Consider the following 21,307-nt stretch of genomic DNA (forward strand, 5'->3'; position numbering starts at 1 on the left):
ACTGTAAGGCCCCAAACCAGACTCTAAGCCTGCGATCACGGCTGCGGGATGCAGGCGGGCTCCGGTCTGGCGCCTGCTCGGCCCCCAAGGTCTCGCGGTTCCTGAGCTCCCCCCCCCCGGCCTGAGTGGGTCGGCCCGGAAGTTCGCGGTTCCTGAACCCGCCCCCCGACCTGAGTGGGTCGGCCCGGAAGGCCGGGGGCGGGCACTGCGCAGGCGCAGTGTGCGGGGCGGCAGCATGGCTTCCAGGCCAAAGAGGCGAGCGCTGGGCAACGGGGTCCCGCGGCCGCCCGGCGCCCCAGCCCCGCGCGGCGAGGAGGAAGAAGAAGTCGAGGAGGAGGAAGAGGATGAAGGGGAGGACAGCGACGTTGACGATGACGACGACGACGTCATAGACGAGGTGAGCGGCACTCGCTACCCAGTCTGTTGACATCCGGGTAGAAACCGGCCCTCCAAGCCAGGTGCAAGCGCCTCCGAAGAGCGGCTTCCCGCCCCCTTGGGACGGTTGGTTGAGCTTTGGGTGAAAGTGCTGGGGGCGCGTGCGTGTCCGCTTGTCTGGCGACGTTACTTGCGGCCCTCGCCCCTTCCTCCCTGGGCTCCCCGGCGCCACCGCCGCTCCTCCCGGCCGCTTCCTACCTCCCGGACTTTGCCAGGGCCGGTGCTGCGCTTTGGGCGCCGTCGTCGATGGTTCAGAAGAGCTCGTTTCTCACGAGCGGGGCGGGGTACTGTTGACTTTAGAAGCCTATGCTTGGTTTTCTTTGAGTGGAAAGTTGGCTAAGGGCCACATACAGCCCCGTGGTGCCCTGCTCCTGACATTGTCGTCCACCACGGTGGAATGAGGTGCAGCCTCCTGGTGTACCAACGGGTCAGCAGGTGCTGGGCAGTGTGTCCGTCTGGTGGCCACTAGGTGGGTGCCATTGCCACCGGTGAGGTGAGCCAGACAAAAGGGAAGGACACAAGGAAAAGCAACAGAAAAGGACTTAATTGTTTCCCAGGAGTAAGTTCGAGGCTCCAACAATGAGTTTGTGATCTGTTTGGGGCCATCTTCCCCCTTGCCTCAGCTTGCTGGTAACGGGAGCTGAGTTTACCCAGGACTTGATATGTCACACCTGCCTGGGTTAGTCTGTGTAGACTAGAGAAACAAATTTGTAGGTCTCGTGTGTATAATAAAGAGCTTTAGATAAAGAGTTTTGTACATTAAAATATCCCAGCCTAGTCCAGATCAAGTCCATAAGTCCGATGTTAGCCCGTATGTCCTATACCAGTCTATAAAGTTCTCTTCAGACTCATGAAACACATGCAATGACACCAAATGCAGGAAGATCATAGGCGAATGGATCAGAGGTCTTGTGGATCCAGTGACATTGTAAACATCTCAGCGCTGGCAGGGGTCTGTCTCCATGTGGCTCCTCCAGCTCAGGACACTAGCCTAGCTCCATGTGTCTTGTCAGATTCACTGTCTACTAGGAAGTGAGCCCGTGTCCTGCCTCCAGCGAGCTATTTATCTCCTTTGTGCCTCCAGATGAGGTCATCAAGCTGTGACCCGATTGACAGTCTAAACTCCACCTCTTCAGTCTCAAGTCTCAAATTGACAACAGGTGATGTAACCACCACAACACCCATGGGAGTGTGTGAGAAGTTTGAGGCCTGATAGAAGGCAACAGAAGTGTGCAAATCCAAACTCAAGTCCCCTCTGTGTCTGCTCCTCACCCAGGACCGCTGTGCTGGTGCCAGAGGTTAGCGCCCTGCCCGAGGGTCCCTTCCCTCAGCCCCGCCTGGTATTGAGGCTCTTAGTGCACATATCGCTGCACCTTGACACTTATTTCCCTGGCTGGCTCCTTAATGCCGTGTGTCCTGAACCTGTGCTGTCACTTGTGGCTGGCGTTCTCTCCACCTGCACAGTCATCTGTGAGGGAACTTCAGGAAGTTTCTGCACGGGACTGAAGCCCCCTCATCCATGCTGGTGCCTGAGTACTACTAAGTGGACCCGGAAGCCAGCCTTCGCCGCCTTCTGCCCATGATCTGGGCAGTCCCAGGCCCTTTGAAGTGGTCCTGTCCTGTCCTACCCTTGTGGCAGCCTGTAAAGCCTCCCCTTTCTTCAGCTGCTGGGGTGCTGTTTGACCCCCGAGTGCAGGCAGGTCCTCCGTGTGTGGTTTGGAGGCTTTTGTGTAAAATGAGTGAGGGGGTGATAGGGGTGCTTGGAAATGGAATCTGAAAATGGACGCCACAAGTGGCAGTTTTAGTCTTGTCATCCTTGACAGTTTCAAAACTTAGTCAAGGGCAGGCAATTGTGTGTGTGTGTGTGTGCGCGCGCGCGCGCGCGCCAAGGATCCCTTTGGAAGTTTCTAATGTCATTCGGAGGCCATTCAAAATGATCAACTGAGAAATTAGCCTGCAGTTGTGGCCACGCATTTAATGAACTCCTCCCTAAGGTGATGGCCGGGACGCTTCTCTTTGGTGAGGCGTGTGAGATGTGAGCCTGGATTGATGATTTCTCGGGCCTTGCCCCTCCCAGCCCCCGCTTAAGTGAGCACTTTTTTCTCCCTGCCCCTTCCCCGTCATTGTCAGTGGTTGGCTGTGGGGGACTGAGAGCTAGGGAGGAGCCAGCACAACTGGAGGAGGTAGGAGAGGAGAAGCCAGTGCCCTGAGTGGGGAAGAGCTCCCTTCGTTCTCTAGAGCAGTGTTCTCAACCTGGGGGCCGCGACCCCTTCACAGGGGGCGCCCAAGTCATCACAGTCGCAAAATGACAGTGGCGAAGTAGCAACGAGAATCGTGTTATGATTGGGGGTCCCGCCACATGAGGAGCTGCATGAAAGGGCCCCGCGTGAGGGCGGTGGAAACAGTTGTGCATGGCGGCCTTCTGTTCCTTACAGGAAGTGAACGTGGAATTTGAAGCGTACTCCATCGCAGCGAGCGATTACGATGGTGTCAAGAAGCTACTGCAGCAGGTACGGCCGTTCACGGCTGCGTCTCTCCTGGCCCGCCCTGGGGAAGGGTGGCGTCGCTGCCTCTGCCCTCTAGACTGCCTCTGGGTCATGGAGTTAGTGACTGTGTCCTGCGTGCCCACCCTCCCACCTGCTCCTTACTGGAGCCTCTGTTCTGTGTTCCTCAAATTCAGCTCCAAATTCTAGGGGCCTTAGGCCTTCCTAGAGAGCATCTGCTTGGCAAACCTGACCCTTTCTGCTGCACCCTGTCCTGTGGCTTGCTTCTCCTGGCCGCGTGTCCGTCGTCCTCCCCTCCTGCCCCACTGCGGCTGCAGCCCTGAAGTGTGCTGCCGGCATCCTCTTGGGTTCTCCTGGTCTTGCCTTTCACCAATCGGTGGCTTTTCTGGGTCATCCTGACCATGTCTTTTCACACTGACACTTCATCACTTTTTATTATGACAGAGGAGGTAGAAGTTTTTCCTGGAGCCAGACCTTGATCTATATTTCCCATGTTCCTTTTAACCTCGCAGCTCTTTCTGAAGGCCCCCGTGAACACGGCTGAGCTGACAGACCTCCTGATAGAACAGAGCCACATTGGGAGTGTGATTAAGGTGGGCAGGGCAGGGTGGTCAGCCCCTTGTCCTGCATGGCTTTGGGGCTAGGGGTGGGAAGAGTGGAGAGAGGGGCAGCCACCAGGCAGGGCTTTGGAGAAGCCCAGGAAGATCCATGAGACCTGGTCTCTGAGACTCGCTGTTGGACATCTTCCCACCAGATGCCATTTCCCTCCCTCCCTCTTTGAATTAGCAAACAGGTGTGTCAGAAGACAGTGATGACGATGTGGATGTGGATGAAGACGAGGTTTTCGGTTTCATAAGCCTTTTAAATTTGACAGAGAGAAAGGTGGGTGCCCCTGGGTCTCCTTGGGCCCAAACGACATTACACTTGAATCAGCGTGTGTCAGGCATGGTGGTTCTGGCCGACAGCCCAAGGCCAGCCTCTCTTTGCTTGGCAGGGGACCCCGTGTGCTGAGCAGATTCAGGAGTGGATTCTGAGCTGCTGCGAGAAGGACCTGGTTGAACGGCTGGACAAACTGCTCAAGGACAGTGCCCGGCCAGTGGGCCTCCTCCTGAGCGAGCGCTTCATCAACGTCCCGCCCCAGGTGGCCCTGCCCATGCACCAGCAGCTGCAGTGAGTGCCTGGGCTGCCCGCCCCCCTGTGGGCTCGGGGCCGAGTCCTGCCCCCAGAGCCTGGAAGGGAAGCTTGGCCTGTGGGGCCACAGAGGGTGGGCATGTTGGCTTACTCGACGAGCAGCAAGTGTTGTGGCTGTGCTTGTCTTCTGCGCCAGTGGTCTGGAGGTAGATGAAACACTGAAGCGTAATGTGGATGGAGTGCTGGACCCTCGCAGTAACAAAACGGCAGGAAATCCCTGGGCTCTGTCGGGGTGGGTTTGTACTTTGAACCATCGTAGTGACCCCGAGTCTCGGATGCTGGGTGTGTGGCTTTGGGGGCAGGGAGGTTACCTGTATGCAGAGCTGTGAGGCCCAGTGCCGACCTGAAGGGGAGCTAGACGTGGTCTCCCCATGTTTCGAGGTGGAACAGGGCACACAGACAGGTCTCGTCAGCATTACTGAGGGTACTGCTGCTGGTGAGGCTGCCACCTGTGGGGCCGGTGGGTCAAGCCCAGCAGCTGCTCGAAGGGAGAAAGAGGAGGCAGCCTGATTCCATCTGGTCCAGCTTTGGGGCCCCCTGGGACAGTTCCACTTCAGGCCGTAGTGTGGCTGTCAGCATTGACTCGAGCACTGGGTTCAAATCATTCTGGAAGCCTTGTGGTTTCGCAGTCCTGTGAAGTGGTAGACCACCCACCCATACATACATCATACACACAACACACACACACATACATCATACACACAACACACACACACCACCCACCCACACATACATCATACACACAACACACACACCACCCACCCACACATACATCATACACACCACCCACCCACACATACATCATACACACAACACACACACCCATGCTGTGTCTGGCGCCTGTATTGTGCTTGTCGTTTTCTGAGCAGCTGCAGCCCATGTGTGTTTGGTCTGATGTGAGCAGGTCAGCTTGCTCCTGCTCCAGTTCTGCAAAGCCGCCCTGCTTGGTCCGGAGCCTGTGTCTGCTGAAGGACGGCGTTGCTTCAGGCCACTCGAGGGTCTGTGCAAGGCTGTCCATGGTGTGTAGGTGCACAGGACCGCCCACAGGCTGGGTAGAGGCTGGTCCTGGTTCTGTTCTGCCGAATCGGGCGCAGACTGACTCGGGGACTATTGGGGCCCTCTGCTCCGGGCACTGGTGGTGGCTTCGTGCCTGTGTGTCACTTGAATGCCCATTGCTTCTGGAAGCCTAGGTTCTCACAACTGCCGAGTTTCTGAAGCCTCTGCGAGGCCCAACGGGGCCCCACACTGGGCTTGGCGCTGCATGGTGTGGAAGCAGGACCCACGGGTGGCCAGGCCACTCGCCCAGCACAGGCCTGTGTCCCTTGCAGGAAAGAACTAGTGGAGGCGCACAAGACGAATCAGCCGTGCGGGAAGTGCTCCTTCTATCTTCTCATCAGCAAGACGTTTGTGGAGGCGGGCCCAGCCCGGACCAAGGAGAGGCGCGGCCAGAGGCAGGCGGAGCTCCTGTTCGCCAACGCAGAGGAGGAGTTTTTCTACGAGGTGGGCCTGTCGCTCCTCAGTGTCGGGAGTGTAAGTTGTGCCCGTCCACTCTGTCCGGTCCCTAGCAATGAGTAGCTCATGGGGCTTGGCACATGGCGGGTGCTCCAAAGCCTCGTCACTCACCCACGCCCTACCCCCTCATTGAAATGAGAGCAGGGGCCCGGGGAGGACCCACCCTGTGACTTGTGAGTGGCAGTGGATTCATGGTGTGGGAGCTGCCTGCCCACCCTACCCCACCCCCTGCTGGCAGGGCTCATTGCCCCCCTGGGCATGCTATCCCACCTCGAAAGGCACCATGTAGCCTGAGTCCCACTTGGCTGCTTACATGTGCCCTCCCGACTGGGCAGCTAGTCTGAGGGGCCTGGGTTTTGTGGACTGGATGAGGCCCCTGATGGGCAGGGCCAGCCCTGCCCCTCATTCCCAGGGAGTGAAGCCTGTCATGGAGGTGTGTCCCTGAGCTGCTCAGCGAGGCAGGACACAGCTGTTGGTGTGGCTGGGCATACCTCCTGGGCCTGGTGCCGGAGAGGCTGGGAGAGGGAGACTTGCTAGATTGAACGGTCTGGCCTTCACTCGTCCGTCACGGGGCATGGAAAATGAGCCCCTCGGTGGGACTCGAGTGCCGAGACCCTCGGGTTTCTGGCGGAGCCTGCCTAGGTACTTTGTACAGCTGAGTCCGCCTGAGCGTGTTCTACTTGGAGCCCTGCTCGTGCCACCTCCACCACCTGGTATCCTGTTGTTGACCCTGGCTGTCTTTCGGTTAGGAGGCCACCCTCAAGTTCAGCTACTCAGTGCTGGAGGAGAGCGACACCCGCCTGGGGGGCAGGTGGTCTTTCGACGACGTCCCGATGAAGCCACTGCGCACCGTGATGCTGGTTCCGGCCGACAGGATGGGCACCATCATGGGCAGACTGAGAGACCACCTCTCCCTGTGACTCGACCCCGCGGGCTGGTGGGGTGTCGTCATCGTGCAGTGACCAGAACACTCAGTGGACATCTACTGAAAACCCGAGACTTTATTCAGTGCCAGGCCCTCTACAGCAGTGGGCTGTAGAGCAGTGGGCTGGTGACTGGCACGCTTACTTGATTTCCCCTTTGGGTCAGATTATGAATGGTGGGTTAAAAACTTTCCAATCAGAAGGAAAACATGCGGTAGTCATTTCAAGAACTCAATAAAAACTTTTTTTTTTTTCAAATACAAAGTGTTAACTCACGTGGCACCTGATGAGGGTGGCCACCCCTCGTATTAAGTGCCTGCGTCACCTCGGACCAAGTGCCCGCAGCCTTGGGGCCCTTAGTGCTTGGGGGGGGGGGTTAGGGAGGGGGCCCTGCGGCCCTGGTGACAGGGCCCCTCACTGGATGGCACACCTCTGCTCGGCACCCTCCTCGGGGCCCTTGTCATACATGTTCTGTTCCTTCTTGGCCGCAGGGACGGGTGCTGTGTGGTGCAGTGCGTGCTGCAGAAGGTCCTTGCTCTCGCTGGGCGGCAGGTTGCTGAAGTAGTACTGGGGCACCAGCTGCATGAACCTGGGAGCGAGAGAAGAGGTGGAGGGGACCTTGCTGTGCTGTGCCCTGGAGGCTACTGGGAATGCGTTTTTGTTTTGAGCTCCTCGGGCATCAGCCATCTGGGCAGAGACAATGCCGGCTGGGCCCAGGGTGTTTCCAGAACAAGTGGCTGTGCAGCCCGCCCTCTGGCTGAGGGGACCCCGAAGCCCCTCAGCTTCCCACCCTCAGCTCAGCTCAGCTCCAGCAGTGGACGACAAAGGCCCAGCCACCCTGCCAGATATTTCTGACCCCCGGCCCTCAACCCCGTCCACCCCTGGCTGCGAGAGCCGGGCACAGCTAGGGGAGCAGCTTCCAATCATGCAGCGGCGGTGCCTTCTGAATGGGCCCTGAACCAGTACTGCCAGAGCCCCTGCTGGCCTGCGCTTCCCCACTGACCCAGTCCACTGGCCCCCAACAGGCTGGCCTGTAGTCTTACGGTCCTACAACGGAGAACTACACACCACCCATCACCTGTGCCCACCCCTGTGAACGTACAGCTCTGGAGAGATCTCGGAGGTGATCCTGATGTAGTTGTTCTCGGCGATGCTGAACTCGTGGAAGAGGACCCACTCCGGCAGCCTCTTGCCGAGGGAGTAGCCGGAGAGAGGGTGCAGCTGTGCGACCTGCTTGTGAGTCAGCATCAGATAGTTCCCTGACCCGTCCACGTCCCGGGCGATCTGCAGGGCGGGGGGAGACGCAGCCCTCACGTTCAGCCCCTGGGATGGCCCAGAGTGTGCACTGGTCCCCGTCCGTCTGAGGTGCACAGAACAGAGATGCCCCTAGGCCCACTGGAGAGTGTGCCCAGATATCGAGTGTGTGACGACTGACAGGCGGGCTCATCTCCAAGCCCCTCCCCGGGGACGTGTGCATTAGCATGGCTCTATGTGCCAGCCTTCGCACGGGAGAACATGTGCTGGGGTGGGGTACCCAGCACCCTCTCTTAGGCTCAGCCTAAAGGAGTAACTAACTGTCCATAACCCTCCCTGCTCGGTGCTGAGGCGCCCTGGTGGTGGAGTGTGGTGCCGAGGCGCGCCAGGTGGGTGGTTTGACCCACCAGGCCTTCGGAGGGAGAGAAGAGGCAGTCCCACGGGGCCGTTCTACTGCCCTCAGGACTGGGCACGCAGCCATCAGACTCACTGCGACCCCACGCGAACGAGCGAAACTTCACTCTGTGTGTCCTCACAGTGGTCACGTGCGAGCCTGTGGCTGCCGTCCATGTCCTCGGGGCTTCCTGTTCGCCCCCTCTGCTTTACCTAGCACACGGGCCCCCGCCAAGGACAGGCAGGTTTGCTCACCTGCATGAAGTAGCCGGAGAGAAGTGCTTTCTTGAGGTTCTGCGTGTTCTCGGGGGAGCCGAAGGCAGGCTCGGCGTAGGGCAGCTCAATGCGCCGGACGATCTCGGTGAGCTCAGCGCGGATGGCGTCGGCCGCCCTGAGTGCCGACCACTGCAGGAAGTGCTCCTGGCACCAGAGCTCCACAGCCTCTGGGGGTACCAAGAGGGCAGCCTCAGGAGCCACCCAAGCCTCCACCTCCACGAGGAAGGACGATGATCACTCATGGGACGAGAGGGAGGGGACAGCTGGGAGACAGCACCGGCCAGTGGGCAGCAGTCAGCATGCTCCTAGCTCCCAGGCTCTGACCTGTAACCGGGGCTCCTGTGTGAGGGTGCACGGGGCGACAGCCCCAACTGCAGATGCCTCGGGCCCACATGAGAGCCCAGAGGGGAGTGGGACCCCGGCCTCCTGGCTCGGGGTCCGCGTGTTACACCGGCCTCCTGTGCTGCACACGGGACGCCGAGCTGGGTCAGCCTTAGGCGTTCTTGCCTCCCATACGTCACCGCATAGGCGGCCCCGGACCCCAGGCCTTGCCTCGGCAAAGGCCCCACCCACGCTACCCTGGCCACTGAGGGCAACTCAGGCCTATTTAAATGGTGCCTCCTCATCCGCTGCTCGAGAGGATGCCCCCTGCTCACTTCCCAGGTGCTGTCTGTCTAGCTCCATAGCCCATGTCTCCCCGTACCATCCTCCTGGTGCCTGTCCCCTCGCCCACTTTCCACAGCAAAGGGCTACAGGTGGGAGGGCTCTCCCAGGCAAGGGGCGCTCTCCTCACAGGAGTAGAGATCACCTCGCCCACCCTCCAGCTGCACATGCCCAGCCCTCGGCCAAGCCGGCTGCCCACCGGAGTCAGGGTGTGTGTGCTCCATCCACATGCCTGTGAACTGAGTCGTACTGCACCAGTACTGCTATGGAGGACAGTGGACATAGGTGGGGAGGGTGGCCATGGCAGTCTCTGCCCCAGCCATCACCAGGGTGGGCTGGCTGAGGAGTGAGCTGCGTGTGGCTTGAGCAAATGACCCGGTGCACAGACATCCCTGGAGGTCAGAGAAGAAGGGGGTGGGGTGGGGACGGGCTCGGGCTCACTTACGCTCCGTGGCGGCCGTCAGAGCCACGTCTTGATAGGCCCTGTACACGTTGATGAGTGTCCAGTGGTCCCCCTCGGGGTGAAGCAGTGTTCTCCAGCAGGCCAGGGCGGCCGCCTCAGCCCCGCACGGCAGGCGCATGAAGCAGTCAGGGGCTTGAAGGTGGAAAAGGTGGAGGTGGTCAGTGGTACAAGCCACAGCTTCCCCTGGGCAGGGGGTCAGCAAAACCGTCCACTGCTCTCCCAAGCAGTATACCGGGGCCAGTGACCCCAGCATCTTCTCTAGAGAGCAGCCGGCAGCGATTCTGAGACTATTTCCAGGTCACTGTGCAGAGTGGCATTCCTGCTGGGTCACTATCCTATTTGGTGCCTGTCGGCGGCCTGCTTGTGGACAGGGTAGACACAGGGTCCCAGCACCTCAGCGGCTGAGGCAGGGGTGCTGAGGACCCAAAGCTGGCACTCAGTTTGGCTGCCAGAACAGTGAAGCCAAGCAAACAAGGAGGGTTCTGCTGGTCAGAATACAAAATCAGTGTCTGGGGGAGGGCCAGCCCCTGGGACCCAGATTCCCTGGACCTGCACGGACCATGACATGTAGCCAGTGAGCCAGCAAAGAGGGGCTTCTGCATCCTCACAAGCTGCTGGGGGCCCTGGCCGGCAGGTGTAGCTGCCCCTGAAGGGTACCTGTGACCATGGCAGCAATCGTCAGCATCTCATCCACACAGTCAAATTCACAGGCGGCCAGGATGGCCTTGGAGAGTGGGGGGTCCAGAGGGAACTCTGACATGATGATCCCGAACTCAGAGAGGTTGCCATCATTGTCCAGTGCTGCCAGGTAATCCAGGTCCTCCAGCGCCTGCATCAGACTCTCGGGGGCTAGACACAGAAAGTGGTGCTCAGCTCCATCCAAGACGGGGCACCATCCCCCATGTCCCCTCCCCGCAAACTGCCCAAGGATGGGCAAAGTGGGCAATGAGGGTTTGCAAGGCACCAAATGCCAGGCTGTGGAGCACAGTGACTCCCAAGAGGAGGATGTTCCCTATGTCTTTGTCCGACCTGCCACAGGGAGGGGAAGCAGGGCTGAGCCTGTCAGCAACCTTCAGTGGTGGAGAGACTGCTGAGGGCCCAGCTCAGTGTGTCCCAAAGTGGGTGACACTGCCCTTGGGGGAGGGGAGGGTATTGGAAGGATCCAAGGGGCTGCAAAACAGATACCTACACTTTACCCTGGGTAGCTCAACTGACGTAGTGGCTACATGTTGGACTTCTAACTGCTATGTCAGCAGTTCAAAACTACCAGCTGTGCTGTGGGAGAAAGATGAGGCTTTTTACCCCTGTAAAGAGGGACCGTCTCGGAAATCCACGGGGGCGGTTCTATCCCGTCCTACAGTCACTGAGTAAATCATCTCGGTGGCAGTGAGCCTGGTTGAGCAAGGTAAGCACAGGCGGACTGTGCTGAAGCACCCATCTGCAGTGAAACTGTTTCCTCCAGATTGGAGAGGCCCCACGGGGCTCACCACAGGCTGGCCAGCCAGCACGAGCCAGCCTGGGCTTGCCTTGTTCAGGGGCGCGTCCCTCGTGCTCGGAGGCATCAGAGGGAAGCCGGTTATAGAGCTCGGTGAGGATCCACACTACAGGCTGAGGTCCACTGGCCGGCCAGACCGCAGGGGCCCAGTAGGTGCTGGCTCTGAGTCCAGGGCCCCTTGTGCCTTCTGGAGCCCACAGCCTCAGGCACCGTTTCTTGAGGTCCTGATAATGTGCTACCAGAGTCCACACGGGGCTCCCTAACCACTCTGTCCTACTTCCTGCCTCTTCCGAGCACCTCAAAAATGCTGACCCTCCTGGCTGTGCACAGTAGCTGGCATTATGCAAATATCTGGATAAACACTACCCCGAGGGAAGGGTAGGCTTGGTCTACAATTCCTCCTGAGGACACACTCCTGCGTCTGCAGCGGGCCGGCAATCAGTTCCGGGAGCAGAACAGGGCAGGGAGGCTCAGAGGAGCTGGAAGGAAGGGGACCGAGAGAGACTGACTTCCAGTGAGAACTGGAGCGAGATTGGTGCCCTCTCACCAATAAACTGATGGCCTGTGCCGGTCCCCCGGGCTGCTCTCACAGTGAGTGCTGTGGCCCGGGAGGCTTTCCAAGTTTACACCGAAGCCAAGGGTGTTCTGACAGCCGGGGATGATCCATCACCGTGAATGTGGACTCCAGAACGAGGCAAATCCCTAGACCCTAAGAGGCCCTCATGGTGCTCCTCACGGCATTACAACGACAAAGCCCATCGCAGTGTGGAGCAGTGTGGAGCCCCTCTGCTGGTGGACGGAGCCGGGAACCCGGGGCTCTGAGCCCGCCACCCAGGAGTGGGAGGAACAGGTCCGTGACAGCAGGGACAGGAGTTTGCACTGCATGCCTGCGGCAGAGCCCACCTCCGCGGTGATCAGATTATAGTCATACTGGCCCGACACCTGTACAGATGCTAAGGCGCTAACTGCAAGGTCAGTAGTTCTAACCTCACAGCTGACCCCAAATTTTCTGCTCCCATAAAGAGTTAAGACCTCTACTCCCCTGTCTATAGGGTCACAGGGTCAGCCTCGCCTGGATGGCAGTGAGCTGTGGACTGGTGCAAACACTGTCCACCAATATCCGGTGTGTGTTTGATTAGCGACAGTGTTGCCCCCTTGAGGTGACATAACCACTTCTCAGCCTCCTGTCTGGGCTGCTCCTCCCTCCTCTCTTCCGGCTGAGGTGCTATCCGGCCTCCTGGGGTGCTGTCCTCTGCGAATCCTGCACAGATACTTTTAAAGGAGCAGAGTACCCCAGGCAGACTTGTTTTGAGTCACAGTCAACTCAAGGCAGTGAGTTTTGTTTTAAAGCTAAACTATTGTCTGGCTTTAAGGTGACAGGACCTTCTTTTTTTTTTTTTGCCTTAAGATTTAACAGTTGCCTCAGGACAGTCATCTAAAGGGTTCAGCAAGGGAGACTGCACCACACTGCCAGGGAAGTGTCCGCTCCAGGCACCCCTTGCTCTGTAAAGCCCGCCAAACAGGGCAGTGAGCTCAGCTGCAGGGGCGCTGCAGCGCTCAACCATGGGGTGGGGTGGGGTCGGCACTCCTCTGAAAAGAGGCAGGTGTGCAAACATGAGAAAGCTTTGAGGCCACTTGCTGACGCTAAACAGCCCACATCAGTTCCCTGGTGTGCAGGACACAGAGTTCGCAGGCCAGCGAAGGACACTGATGACTTGGGGAGTTAAATGAGGCTGTGGCGCTGCCCTGGGGTGTCCGTGGCTCCTGGGGACCAGCCTCCATGCCCCCTCCATGAGTTTTGGAGTTCTGGTGTTCACAGCCCAGCCCAGATGCAGGAGCTGCCAGGTCCAGGGCAGAGTGGGTCTCTCGGGCCCTCACTGGAGGGGGCCGTCTCCCTCACATCAAGGTTTGCCCAGATTCAGAGAAACAAACTCTAGGGAATTTCCAACAGGTGAGAGAGGCTTTCACAAGGCAGCACAGACCCAGGGCCGCCACGTCGGTGCCAACTCACAGTGACCCTGCAGGACAGAGTGGAACTGCCCCATAGCTTTCCAAGACGATCAATACCGATAGAAACAGATAGCCTCATCTTTGACCTACAGAGTCGCTACTGGGTTTGAATACTGCCTGTTCTGTTAGCAGCCGAATGCTAACACTGCCCCCTGAGAAAAAGCCACAGCCGACCCCAGGGCCAGTGGGCGGTTTCCGAGTGGCCTGTCTTTAGAGAAGCCGACGGCTATATCTTTGCCTGGAAGAGCAGCGGGTGGGTTTCGCAGCCAACCTTGCAGCGAACAGCCGCATGCTTAACCATCGTGCTACGAGGGCTCCGGAGGAAAAGCATCTGCCCCGCAGGACCTCATGAAGGCTTCCTGGACTCTTGCCCAGGGCACACAGCTCCCCGGGCAAGACAAAGTTCCCAGGGCGCCTGCCCTTTGAGTGGTCGGCCTCTGATAGGAAGAGGAGTCGTCTCAGTAGTGAAGTGCTGGGCTGTGCCCCCAGGCTCATGGCTCACACCCACCCAGCAGCCCCTCGGAAGAAAGTCCTGGTCATCTGCTCCCACCTGGACGACAGCCCCCCGCCACCCCCCAGCAGGGACAGTGCCTTGTGACAAACCAGGTCCCATGTGGCCGCTGGCCGGCTGGCCCACAGCTACCTGGCTGGTTCATAAAGTCGCAGTGGCCCAGACCCGCGATGTCCACCCTCTTCATGAAGAGCACCATACTGGTCAGGTTGGCCTCCTGCATCTCGGCTGGCTGCAGAGGCTTCATGGCTCTGGAGGCAAAGTCCTCCGAGTACAGGCAGAAGAGCTTGCCTGGAAGATGCAGGGGGCAGTCAGGTGGGTGTAGCCCCAGCTGGAGGATGGGGTTGGGTGGGAGGCACTGTACTACCTGAGGCCGAGGGTCCCAGGAGCTGCTTGCGGACCTCGGCCTGGCTCTGGCTGATGGGCCGAGTGACCAGCGAGTCTGCTCGTATCCGAGGCTTATACACCTGCAGGCGGAAGGGGGTGTCTTTAGCTCAGCAGCTCCCGGTCCTGGGGCTGAGCATGGGTCTCCAAGTTTGGAACACCAGCTTTGTGGTCAGCAGGCCAATGTCCAGCCCACAGCACAGCGGGGGCTCTTCCTTGTGTGCATCGCACGCGTGCACACATACATGCGCACGTGCACACACATTCTATGGGGGATAGAATTGTCTCTTGTCCATTATGATGCCAACGTTTGCTAAAATGTAGTCAGTACTTGAAACTAATCTTCCCAAAATTCCCAGGGGGGAAGACAGACATTCATCCTCTATAACAGAATGCTCTCCCTGCCCACTGCCCCAGCAGATGGGTCCCTTAGGGTCGGATCATTGCTTTGCTGGGACCTTAGTGAAGGAGAGCGGGCAGCAGACTCAGAGGATACCCGCACCCCTACCCCAGGTGCTTCAGGACGGACGTCTGACCCCAGGACGCCTTCCATCAGCTGCTCAGTTCACCTGAAGCCAGGCAACCAAGGCGCCAAGGAAAGGTAGGACGAATATGGAGGGGCGGGAGGGGCGGCTGGCTGAGACCACGCTCTGGCAGACACACGGCCAGTCTGACTGGAGGCTCGGTCCCTGGGGCCCTCGTCCTCCCTTGGGTCATGCGTGCACCACGGCAGTGCGGCAGCGTCTACCTTCCTTCTCTCCAGACCCACGTCGATGACGAAGCGGACGCCGTGGCTGCAGAGGAGAGACTCCCCGGAGCTGGTGGTCAGCACCACTCTCCTCGGAGGGGCCTGGCCCTTGTGCTCCGCGTCCTCGCTGGGCCTGAACAGTGAGAGCTTCTCCTTGGGGTACAAGGGGACCACCACCAGCTCGCCCAGATCCGGGCTCAGGTCAGAGCCCTCTCGGCAAACCACCTCATAGGCTTTTTCTATGTCCTGCAGGGGGAATGACAGCATCGGTGAGAGAGAGCAGGCAGCAACGAAATGAAAGACGGCGCTGGGCTGTGGGCTGCAGTCTGCAGAGTCGGCAGTTTGAACCCCTTGGCTGCTTTGTGCTCCGTAGAGAGGGCCCTTTCAGAAGCCCCTGGGCTCTTCTGCCCTGTCCTACAAGGTCGCTGCTGAAGGGGACGCCCATCAAACAGTGGAACAAAGGAAACGAAGTGAGCCCCACGTGGAAACGCAGCTACACGCAGGAACTACGCCACTGGGGCGACACGTCCACTCAACTTTTCAAATCTCAGCAAGACGCACGGCAGGTCCATTTTCACCATGTCGACCTTCTGAAGGGCCTCTCGGGACCAGGACAAGCAGCAGCCCCGTTTCTATCACTAAGAAGGGTTTCCCTAAACATCTCTCGAGAAGAGATGGCCGGTGTCTTTCGTCCACCCTCGTCTTGACGCGCAATCCCACCGTCCCATTACTCAACTCCTTCCTCCCCTTCCAGCCTGCTGGACCCCAGGGTCCAACGGGGCAATTGTACGGGGACAGCTCAACCGGCCCCACCCCCACCCCCATTTTGCTTGTTTTCTTGTGATAGGCTTTTTGACCAAGCCAAGGGCATGACTGCCGATCTAAGTCCATGGAAACCTGCCCACCGGGATGATGCAAACAAAGCCCCTCTGTGTCTGTGACATTTCTGTTTCTGCCCCCAGCCTCACACTGACCCTCCGGGGGAAAGAGCGGGACCCCAGCAACTCCTGGGCCATGTGGAAGCTCCACAGGAAGCGGGGTAGGAAGAGGCACCCACCCGTGAGCAGTTTCCCAGCAAAGGAAGCCTCAACCCCACTGAGGCTCTCGTCACATCCTCTTGGAAACACCACGCACGGCCAGAGTCAGTTCTGCTCTGCAGCAGCCCTGTAACAGGGCAGCGTAGAACCGTCCCCGTGGGTCTCACGGACCGACTCTTGACAGGAACAGCAAGTCTCGTCTTTTACCTTTGGAGAACATTGTGGCTTCGAACTGCTGACCTTCAGCCGATGCACAAACACTGTGCCACCAGGGCTCCTCAGAATGCTGAATAGAAAGTATTTTTGCCACTCTTTTTTAAATGTATAGGTTAAGTGACTTTTTAGGTGCTAGTAGGTTGAATTAATGTTGAATTTTCCAAGTGGGAGGAAGCGGAAATCTTCACCAGGAAAACGGAAGCTAAATAGAGCGTAGATTGGACGAGCCCCAGTGACGGCCTCAGGACTGGACGGGAAAACCCACGGAAAGTCTGCGTCAGTGCTCCGACCATCCCTGTTCCTTCACCCGCAGTTAAAGGCGCGGGGCCGTCCCTAAGCATCTGCAGGTGCTGTCGCTTGTGCCACCAAGTCAGCCCTGACCGACAGTGACCCCATGCACGAAGGAACGTCACACTGCATGGCCCTGAGCTGCCTGCAGTTTTCTCTGCTGGAGCCCATGGGGGCAGCCACTGCCTCCAGCCCTCTTCCAGGGCCTTCCCCTTGCTCGCGGCCCCTCTACCAAGCATGAGGGCCTTCTCCAGGGCCTGGTGTCCCTGATGATGTGTCCAAAGTACGTGAGATGAAGTCCTGCCGCAGGAGCACTCTGGCTGCACTTCTTTGGGACAGACCGGCTGTCCTTTGGGCAGTCCATGGTTCATGCAGTATTCTTCGTCAGCCCCACAGTTCAAATGCACTGATGCTGCGTCGGTCTTCCTTGTTCAGTGACCAACTTTCACCTGCAAAGACCGTGGCTTGGGTCAGGCGCACCTTTGTCCTCAAAGTCACGTCCTTGCTTTTCAACACGTCAGAGGTCTTGTGCAGCACACAGGCCCAGGGCAGGGCATCTTTTCATCTCTTGACTGCTGCCTCCAGGAGCACAGTCTGTGCATCCAAGAAGATCTCCTTGACAGATGTCCGCAGAGCCCTGGCACACAGCCGCACACGGGAAGGCAGGCCCCTGGCACCGGAACAGCCAAACCCAACAAAAGGTAGGACGACCAACCGCACGGCGGTTCAGCCCTGACAGCCCGTCTCCAACAATGTCCTTGTGGGTTTCCATTTGGTCACTGGGTCACAACCTGAAACCCACTGCTCTCTGATTTGGGGACACGCACGCATGCACGTCAAGCAAGGAGTTTCTAAGTGGAACCGTCTGTTCCTGCGGGAGTCTGGCAGGTTTGCAGTGCAGCCACGGCAGTGGAGCAAGGAGGACGGGCGCAGCCCAACGCCCCCCTGACAGCGTGAGAGTAGAGCAGAGAGGGCATGCCCAGTGGTACTCTCCATCCTCTGGAAGACAGCAGGTCAAGAAATCCAGGCTGAGATGTTTCGTGTTCATCTGTTAGGAAAATGAGCCTCCATAGAGCCCAGGCTTTGCTGCTCACCTGAGCGCACCACTGCTGGCTGCAGCAGGTGCACCTGTGGGCGTCCGTGCTACTTAGCTCCAAGCCACATGCACAGGCTATACCTGGCCTCCAGCGGGGATGCTGGCCACAAGGCAGGCAACCTGGAGCCGGTTGAGTCTGGCAGGGCCGGAACACACCTCCCTGAGACACTGGGGCAGCACCTGCACTTAGGAGGAAGCTGGCCTTGGAGGAGATTTCCATAAATGCCCCCAAAGGGCCTCCCCACTCTGTGTCCAGACCCTCCTGAGGTCTGGGGAACACCTCTGGTGCCAGTGCTGCTTCTGGGGCTGTGGAGGCGCGGTGGGCTATTTGTGGAGATGCTGCTGCGGAACCCCCCACGGCCCACTAGAGAGGAGTCGCTCTGCTCCCATAAAGACTCACAGTCTGTGAAATTCGTATCAACTCCCGACTAATAACAAATTAAAAACAAAAACAGACTTACAGTCTCGGAAACCCACAGGGGCAGCGCTGCCCTGCCCCACAGCCTGGCTCTGCGTCAGCAGCGGCTGGCTCGGTGGCGGTGGGCTTAGTTGTTTTAGTTTTTGGTACTCTCTCTGTAAGGTGGCGTGGCAGTGGACACTGACGCGGCGAATGAGCCGTACCCCCACCCTCCCGTGGCAGGCGCGAGTGTTACTTACTTACCTGCTCACAGGCCAGAAAGACAGCCAGATCACCCTCCTCGCCCGAGCGGTGGATTTCAAAGATGAGGCGCAGGACAGCCTGGAAGGCGTCCATGTGCGCCCCGCTGAGGTAGACCACCTCCACGGGCGGCTGGGCCGGCACCTCGACCAGGGGCACATTGCCGTAGTAGGAGCTCAGCCTGCTGACCAGCAGGGGCGAGGTGTTTAGGACCAGCTTCAGCTCCGGCCGCGCCAGCAGCACGTCCTTCAGCAGGCCCAGCAGCACGTCGGTGGCGATGCTCCCCTCGTGGAGGCCGTCCAGGACGATGACCCCGTAGCTGCCCAGGAATGGGCTGGACATCATTTCTCTCTGCAGCGCGTCGTCCGTGCAGTACCTGGAGGGATGGCATGGCCATCAGCTGGCTCGGGAAAAGGAGTGGGAACGACGGCCCAACTGTGCCAAGCCTTTCCCCGGTCCCTTCTCAGCCCGGCCTGCTGAGCTCAGCACTGGGCCGCTGATTGGGCGGTCAGTGGTTGGAACCCACTCTGCTTGGTGGGAGAAAGACGAGGCAGTCTCCTCTGCACTGTGGGTTGGAATGAGTAGGTGTGGACTCGGTGGCACTGGGTTTAGGGTCTGGTAAGGCTTTATTGGTCCGTGGCTGCATCCGGGGTGATGAAATTCCCAGACCTTCACCAGGAAAAAACACCAACAGAGAAGGTGGCATACGGTGTTCTTAGGGCCACGGACCCCCTGAGGATGGCCCCTGCACCCCAGGACCCCGGCTACAGAACCCTGCCCCAGATGGTTCCTGTGCACTTAAACAAGAAAGGCGTAGAACACTCGCCCGGGAGCACTGCCACCAAACCCAAACCAAACTCACTGCCGCCAAGTCGATCCCGACTCAGAGCGACCCTACAGGGCAGGGCAGAACTGCCTCTGTGAGTTTCTGAACTTAGAACTGTTCACCGGAGCACAAAGCCCCATCTTTCTCCCAAGGAGCAGCTGCTGGTTTTGAACTGCCAACCTTGCAGATCACAGCCCAATGAGCAACCACGACACCATTGAAAACCCCCATCCGGTTAGAATTTCCTTCATCTCTTCCATCAGGGAGGGAATCTACAAGATACACACAAGTTCAAGGGAAGAGTACAAGCATGACTATGCCATTCTGCATGTATTAACAGACCTGCTCGTAAGATACTGCGTCCCTCCCCTCTCTCTTACACACACACACACACACACACACACACACACACACAACCACACCACACCATCCCACCTCCAGACGTAGACAGGCTGGCCCTGAGATGCCACTCCCTGCTCCTCTTTGGCTGAGCACAGCATTGAGAATTGGCGGGAGCGCCTGGGCAGGCAGCATCATTTTCCAGGTAAGCTGTGATACGAACCTGCTTGAAGTGCCAGCCATTGCCCCAACTTTCTTGTCCTCATCTTTTGTTTAAGTTCTTGGTTCCCTACTCAGAGGGCATCTATAGAGAGGCCGGACACAGCGAGGATCCCTGGGACCCACAGGCCTTGGAGTGGCCAGGACGACGGGGCATGGCGAGTCTATGGAAGCCCAGCAGAGGGCTTTTGAATTTGGACTCTGGGATGGCCAGGGAAGCTTCTGGGGAGGCTGACACTGTTGCTGGTGTCTGGATGATGGAGAGAAGACAGCAGAGCCCAGAAGAGACGTGTCCCTGAGTGCCTGGGGTGCAGTCCAGCCTGAGGACCTCCTTCCTGGCTTTCTGGGGGCAGGGAAGAACCTGACCAGGTGTCCCCAAGGATGCAGGGGTGGGGAAACAACCGGCACAGGTCTGGCCGGTGACCCAACATCGCCCACCTTGGAGGCCTGGCTCGCAGAATGCCAGCCAATACCCAGCGTCAGTGGGGGAGAGCAGGCGGACCCCACCCAACACCAACCTCAGGATGGTCTCACTGGTGCAGCAGTTCTCAAAGGGGATCACGTAGCCCACCTCGTGGCCGATGTTGACGTCCATTTCGTCTGCCACGCGGAGGGCGAGCTGCACGGCCGTCTGCTTGTGGACCTGGGTGCACACCACGCCCCCGTGCTGGTAGCGCACAGACAGGCAGTACTCGGCGCACCACTGTGGGACCTGCAGCGCGGAGAGGCGGACAGGGTCAGCTCCCGCTCCCCAAGCCATGAAAACCAAGTGGCCCTCAGGCAGCCCCAGCATTCTCCCCGGAGCCGCTGCGGGGTGCCGACCGCTGACCTCACGGCTAGCAGCTGAGCGTCTCACCGTTGAGTCCCCAGAGGCTGTGCTGTGTGTGTCTCCTTGAGTGGCACTCTGAACCACCTGGGCCTGTGCTCGGCCATCACCGCAAGAAAGGGCTGACACACTGCTGGGGACCACGGCCAGAAGTCAGGCTCCCAGGCTAAGGGCAGCCGAAAAAATTAAAGGGCCGAACACGCCTATTATGCTTACACACCTATCACGTCAGCTGTGTTCTTGGAAAGATCAGTGAGGTCCTGGTGGCGCAGTGGGTTACACACTGGGCTGTTAACCACAAGGTCAGCAGTTTGAACCTCTGAGCTGCTCCCTGGGAGAAAGGAGGCTTTCCCCTCCTGCTGTTTCAGAAACCTCCCAGGGCAGTTCTAACCCTGTCCTATACTCTGAATCAGAATGTGCTTTGATGGCAGTGAGCTTTTCTCTTTAATTTGCAGATTATTATTTTCCTTGCTGTTATAAGGAAGCCCAGTCAAAAATGCAGCTTTGGATAACAGCTTATTTTTTTAAGCAATTCAAATAGCAGTTAGATGCAAGACAAGAGTTCAGAATAAAAGCATTTACATTTAATGTCTTAATGAGCAGGAATAAACGTATCCAGGAAGCCTCATTACCTATGTCCCTAGGAGCCGGGTGGTGCAGTGGTTTAGCATTGGGCTGCTAACCACAGGGTCACCAGGTGGAAACCACCAGCCCTTCCCAGGGACACTGACAGGCTTTTTACTCCTGAACAGAGATCCAGTCTCGGAAACTCACAGGGGCAGGTCTTCCCCGTCCTAGGGGATCTCTGTGAGTCGGCATCATCTCGATGGCAAGGAGTTTGGTTTTTTGAGTAGTGAAAGCTAAGAGGCGCAGGTGACAACTGATCATCAGAATGTAGTGACAAATCAACCCAGTGAGATCATCAGCCAGCCTTGGTTGGACTGCCTTTGAGTCATTTTATTTCACGATCCCTTTGTCTGAGCTGTCGTATGGCTTCAGAGACTTTTACCAAGTTCACTGTGCAACAACTAGTACAGCAG

At 58.4% G+C, this 21,307-nt stretch overlaps 2 protein-coding genes across 3 annotated transcripts in view; one reads left to right on the forward strand and one right to left on the reverse strand.

Annotated features, from left to right (window-relative positions):
- The first annotated feature begins 196 nt into the window (after positions 1-196).
- On the forward strand, positions 197-6,818 carry BCCIP (BRCA2 and CDKN1A interacting protein). The gene is made up of 7 exons (XM_075535064.1): positions 197-397; positions 2,871-2,945; positions 3,452-3,532; positions 3,726-3,821; positions 3,934-4,109; positions 5,459-5,630; positions 6,392-6,818. Exons 1-7 carry the CDS (start codon positions 236-238, stop codon positions 6,560-6,562), a joined length of 933 nt encoding a protein of 310 aa, XP_075391179.1. The 5' UTR covers positions 197-235; the 3' UTR covers positions 6,563-6,818.
- DHX32 (DEAH-box helicase 32 (putative)) overlaps positions 6,626-21,307 on the reverse strand; it is a 35,912-nt gene continuing 21,230 nt past the window's right edge. For both annotated transcript variants that reach the window (XM_075535062.1, XM_075535063.1), the window contains exons 3-12: positions 19,960-20,153; positions 18,061-18,433; positions 14,763-15,008; positions 13,998-14,097; positions 13,763-13,921; positions 10,272-10,463; positions 9,597-9,746; positions 8,468-8,655; positions 7,668-7,849; positions 6,626-7,154 (exon numbers count right to left, since the gene is read on the reverse strand). In XM_075535062.1, the coding sequence (XP_075391177.1) occupies positions 6,980-7,154; positions 7,668-7,849; positions 8,468-8,655; positions 9,597-9,746; positions 10,272-10,463; positions 13,763-13,921; positions 13,998-14,097; positions 14,763-15,008; positions 18,061-18,433; positions 19,960-20,153 (1,959 nt within the window). In that variant the 3' untranslated portion in view covers positions 6,626-6,979. The remainder of the gene's footprint in view (positions 7,155-7,667; positions 7,850-8,467; positions 8,656-9,596; positions 9,747-10,271; positions 10,464-13,762; positions 13,922-13,997; positions 14,098-14,762; positions 15,009-18,060; positions 18,434-19,959; positions 20,154-21,307) is intronic.

Source organism: Tenrec ecaudatus, chromosome 16 (assembly GCF_050624435.1).
Source record: "Tenrec ecaudatus isolate mTenEca1 chromosome 16, mTenEca1.hap1, whole genome shotgun sequence".
In the NCBI taxonomy this organism is placed as follows: Eukaryota; Metazoa; Chordata; class Mammalia; order Afrosoricida; family Tenrecidae; genus Tenrec; species Tenrec ecaudatus.

Bases quoted from the DNA above. Each gene is read 5' to 3' on its own strand.
- BCCIP (XM_075535064.1), top strand. From the start codon at position 236: ATGGCTTCCAGGCCAAAGAGGCGAGCGCTGGGCAACGGGGTCCCGCGG. The intron at 398-2,870 runs GTGAGCGGCACT...TGTTCCTTACAG, and splicing joins ACGACGACGTCATAGACGAG to GAAGTGAACGTGGAATTTGA. The intron at 2,946-3,451 runs GTACGGCCGTTC...TTAACCTCGCAG, and splicing joins TCAAGAAGCTACTGCAGCAG to CTCTTTCTGAAGGCCCCCGT.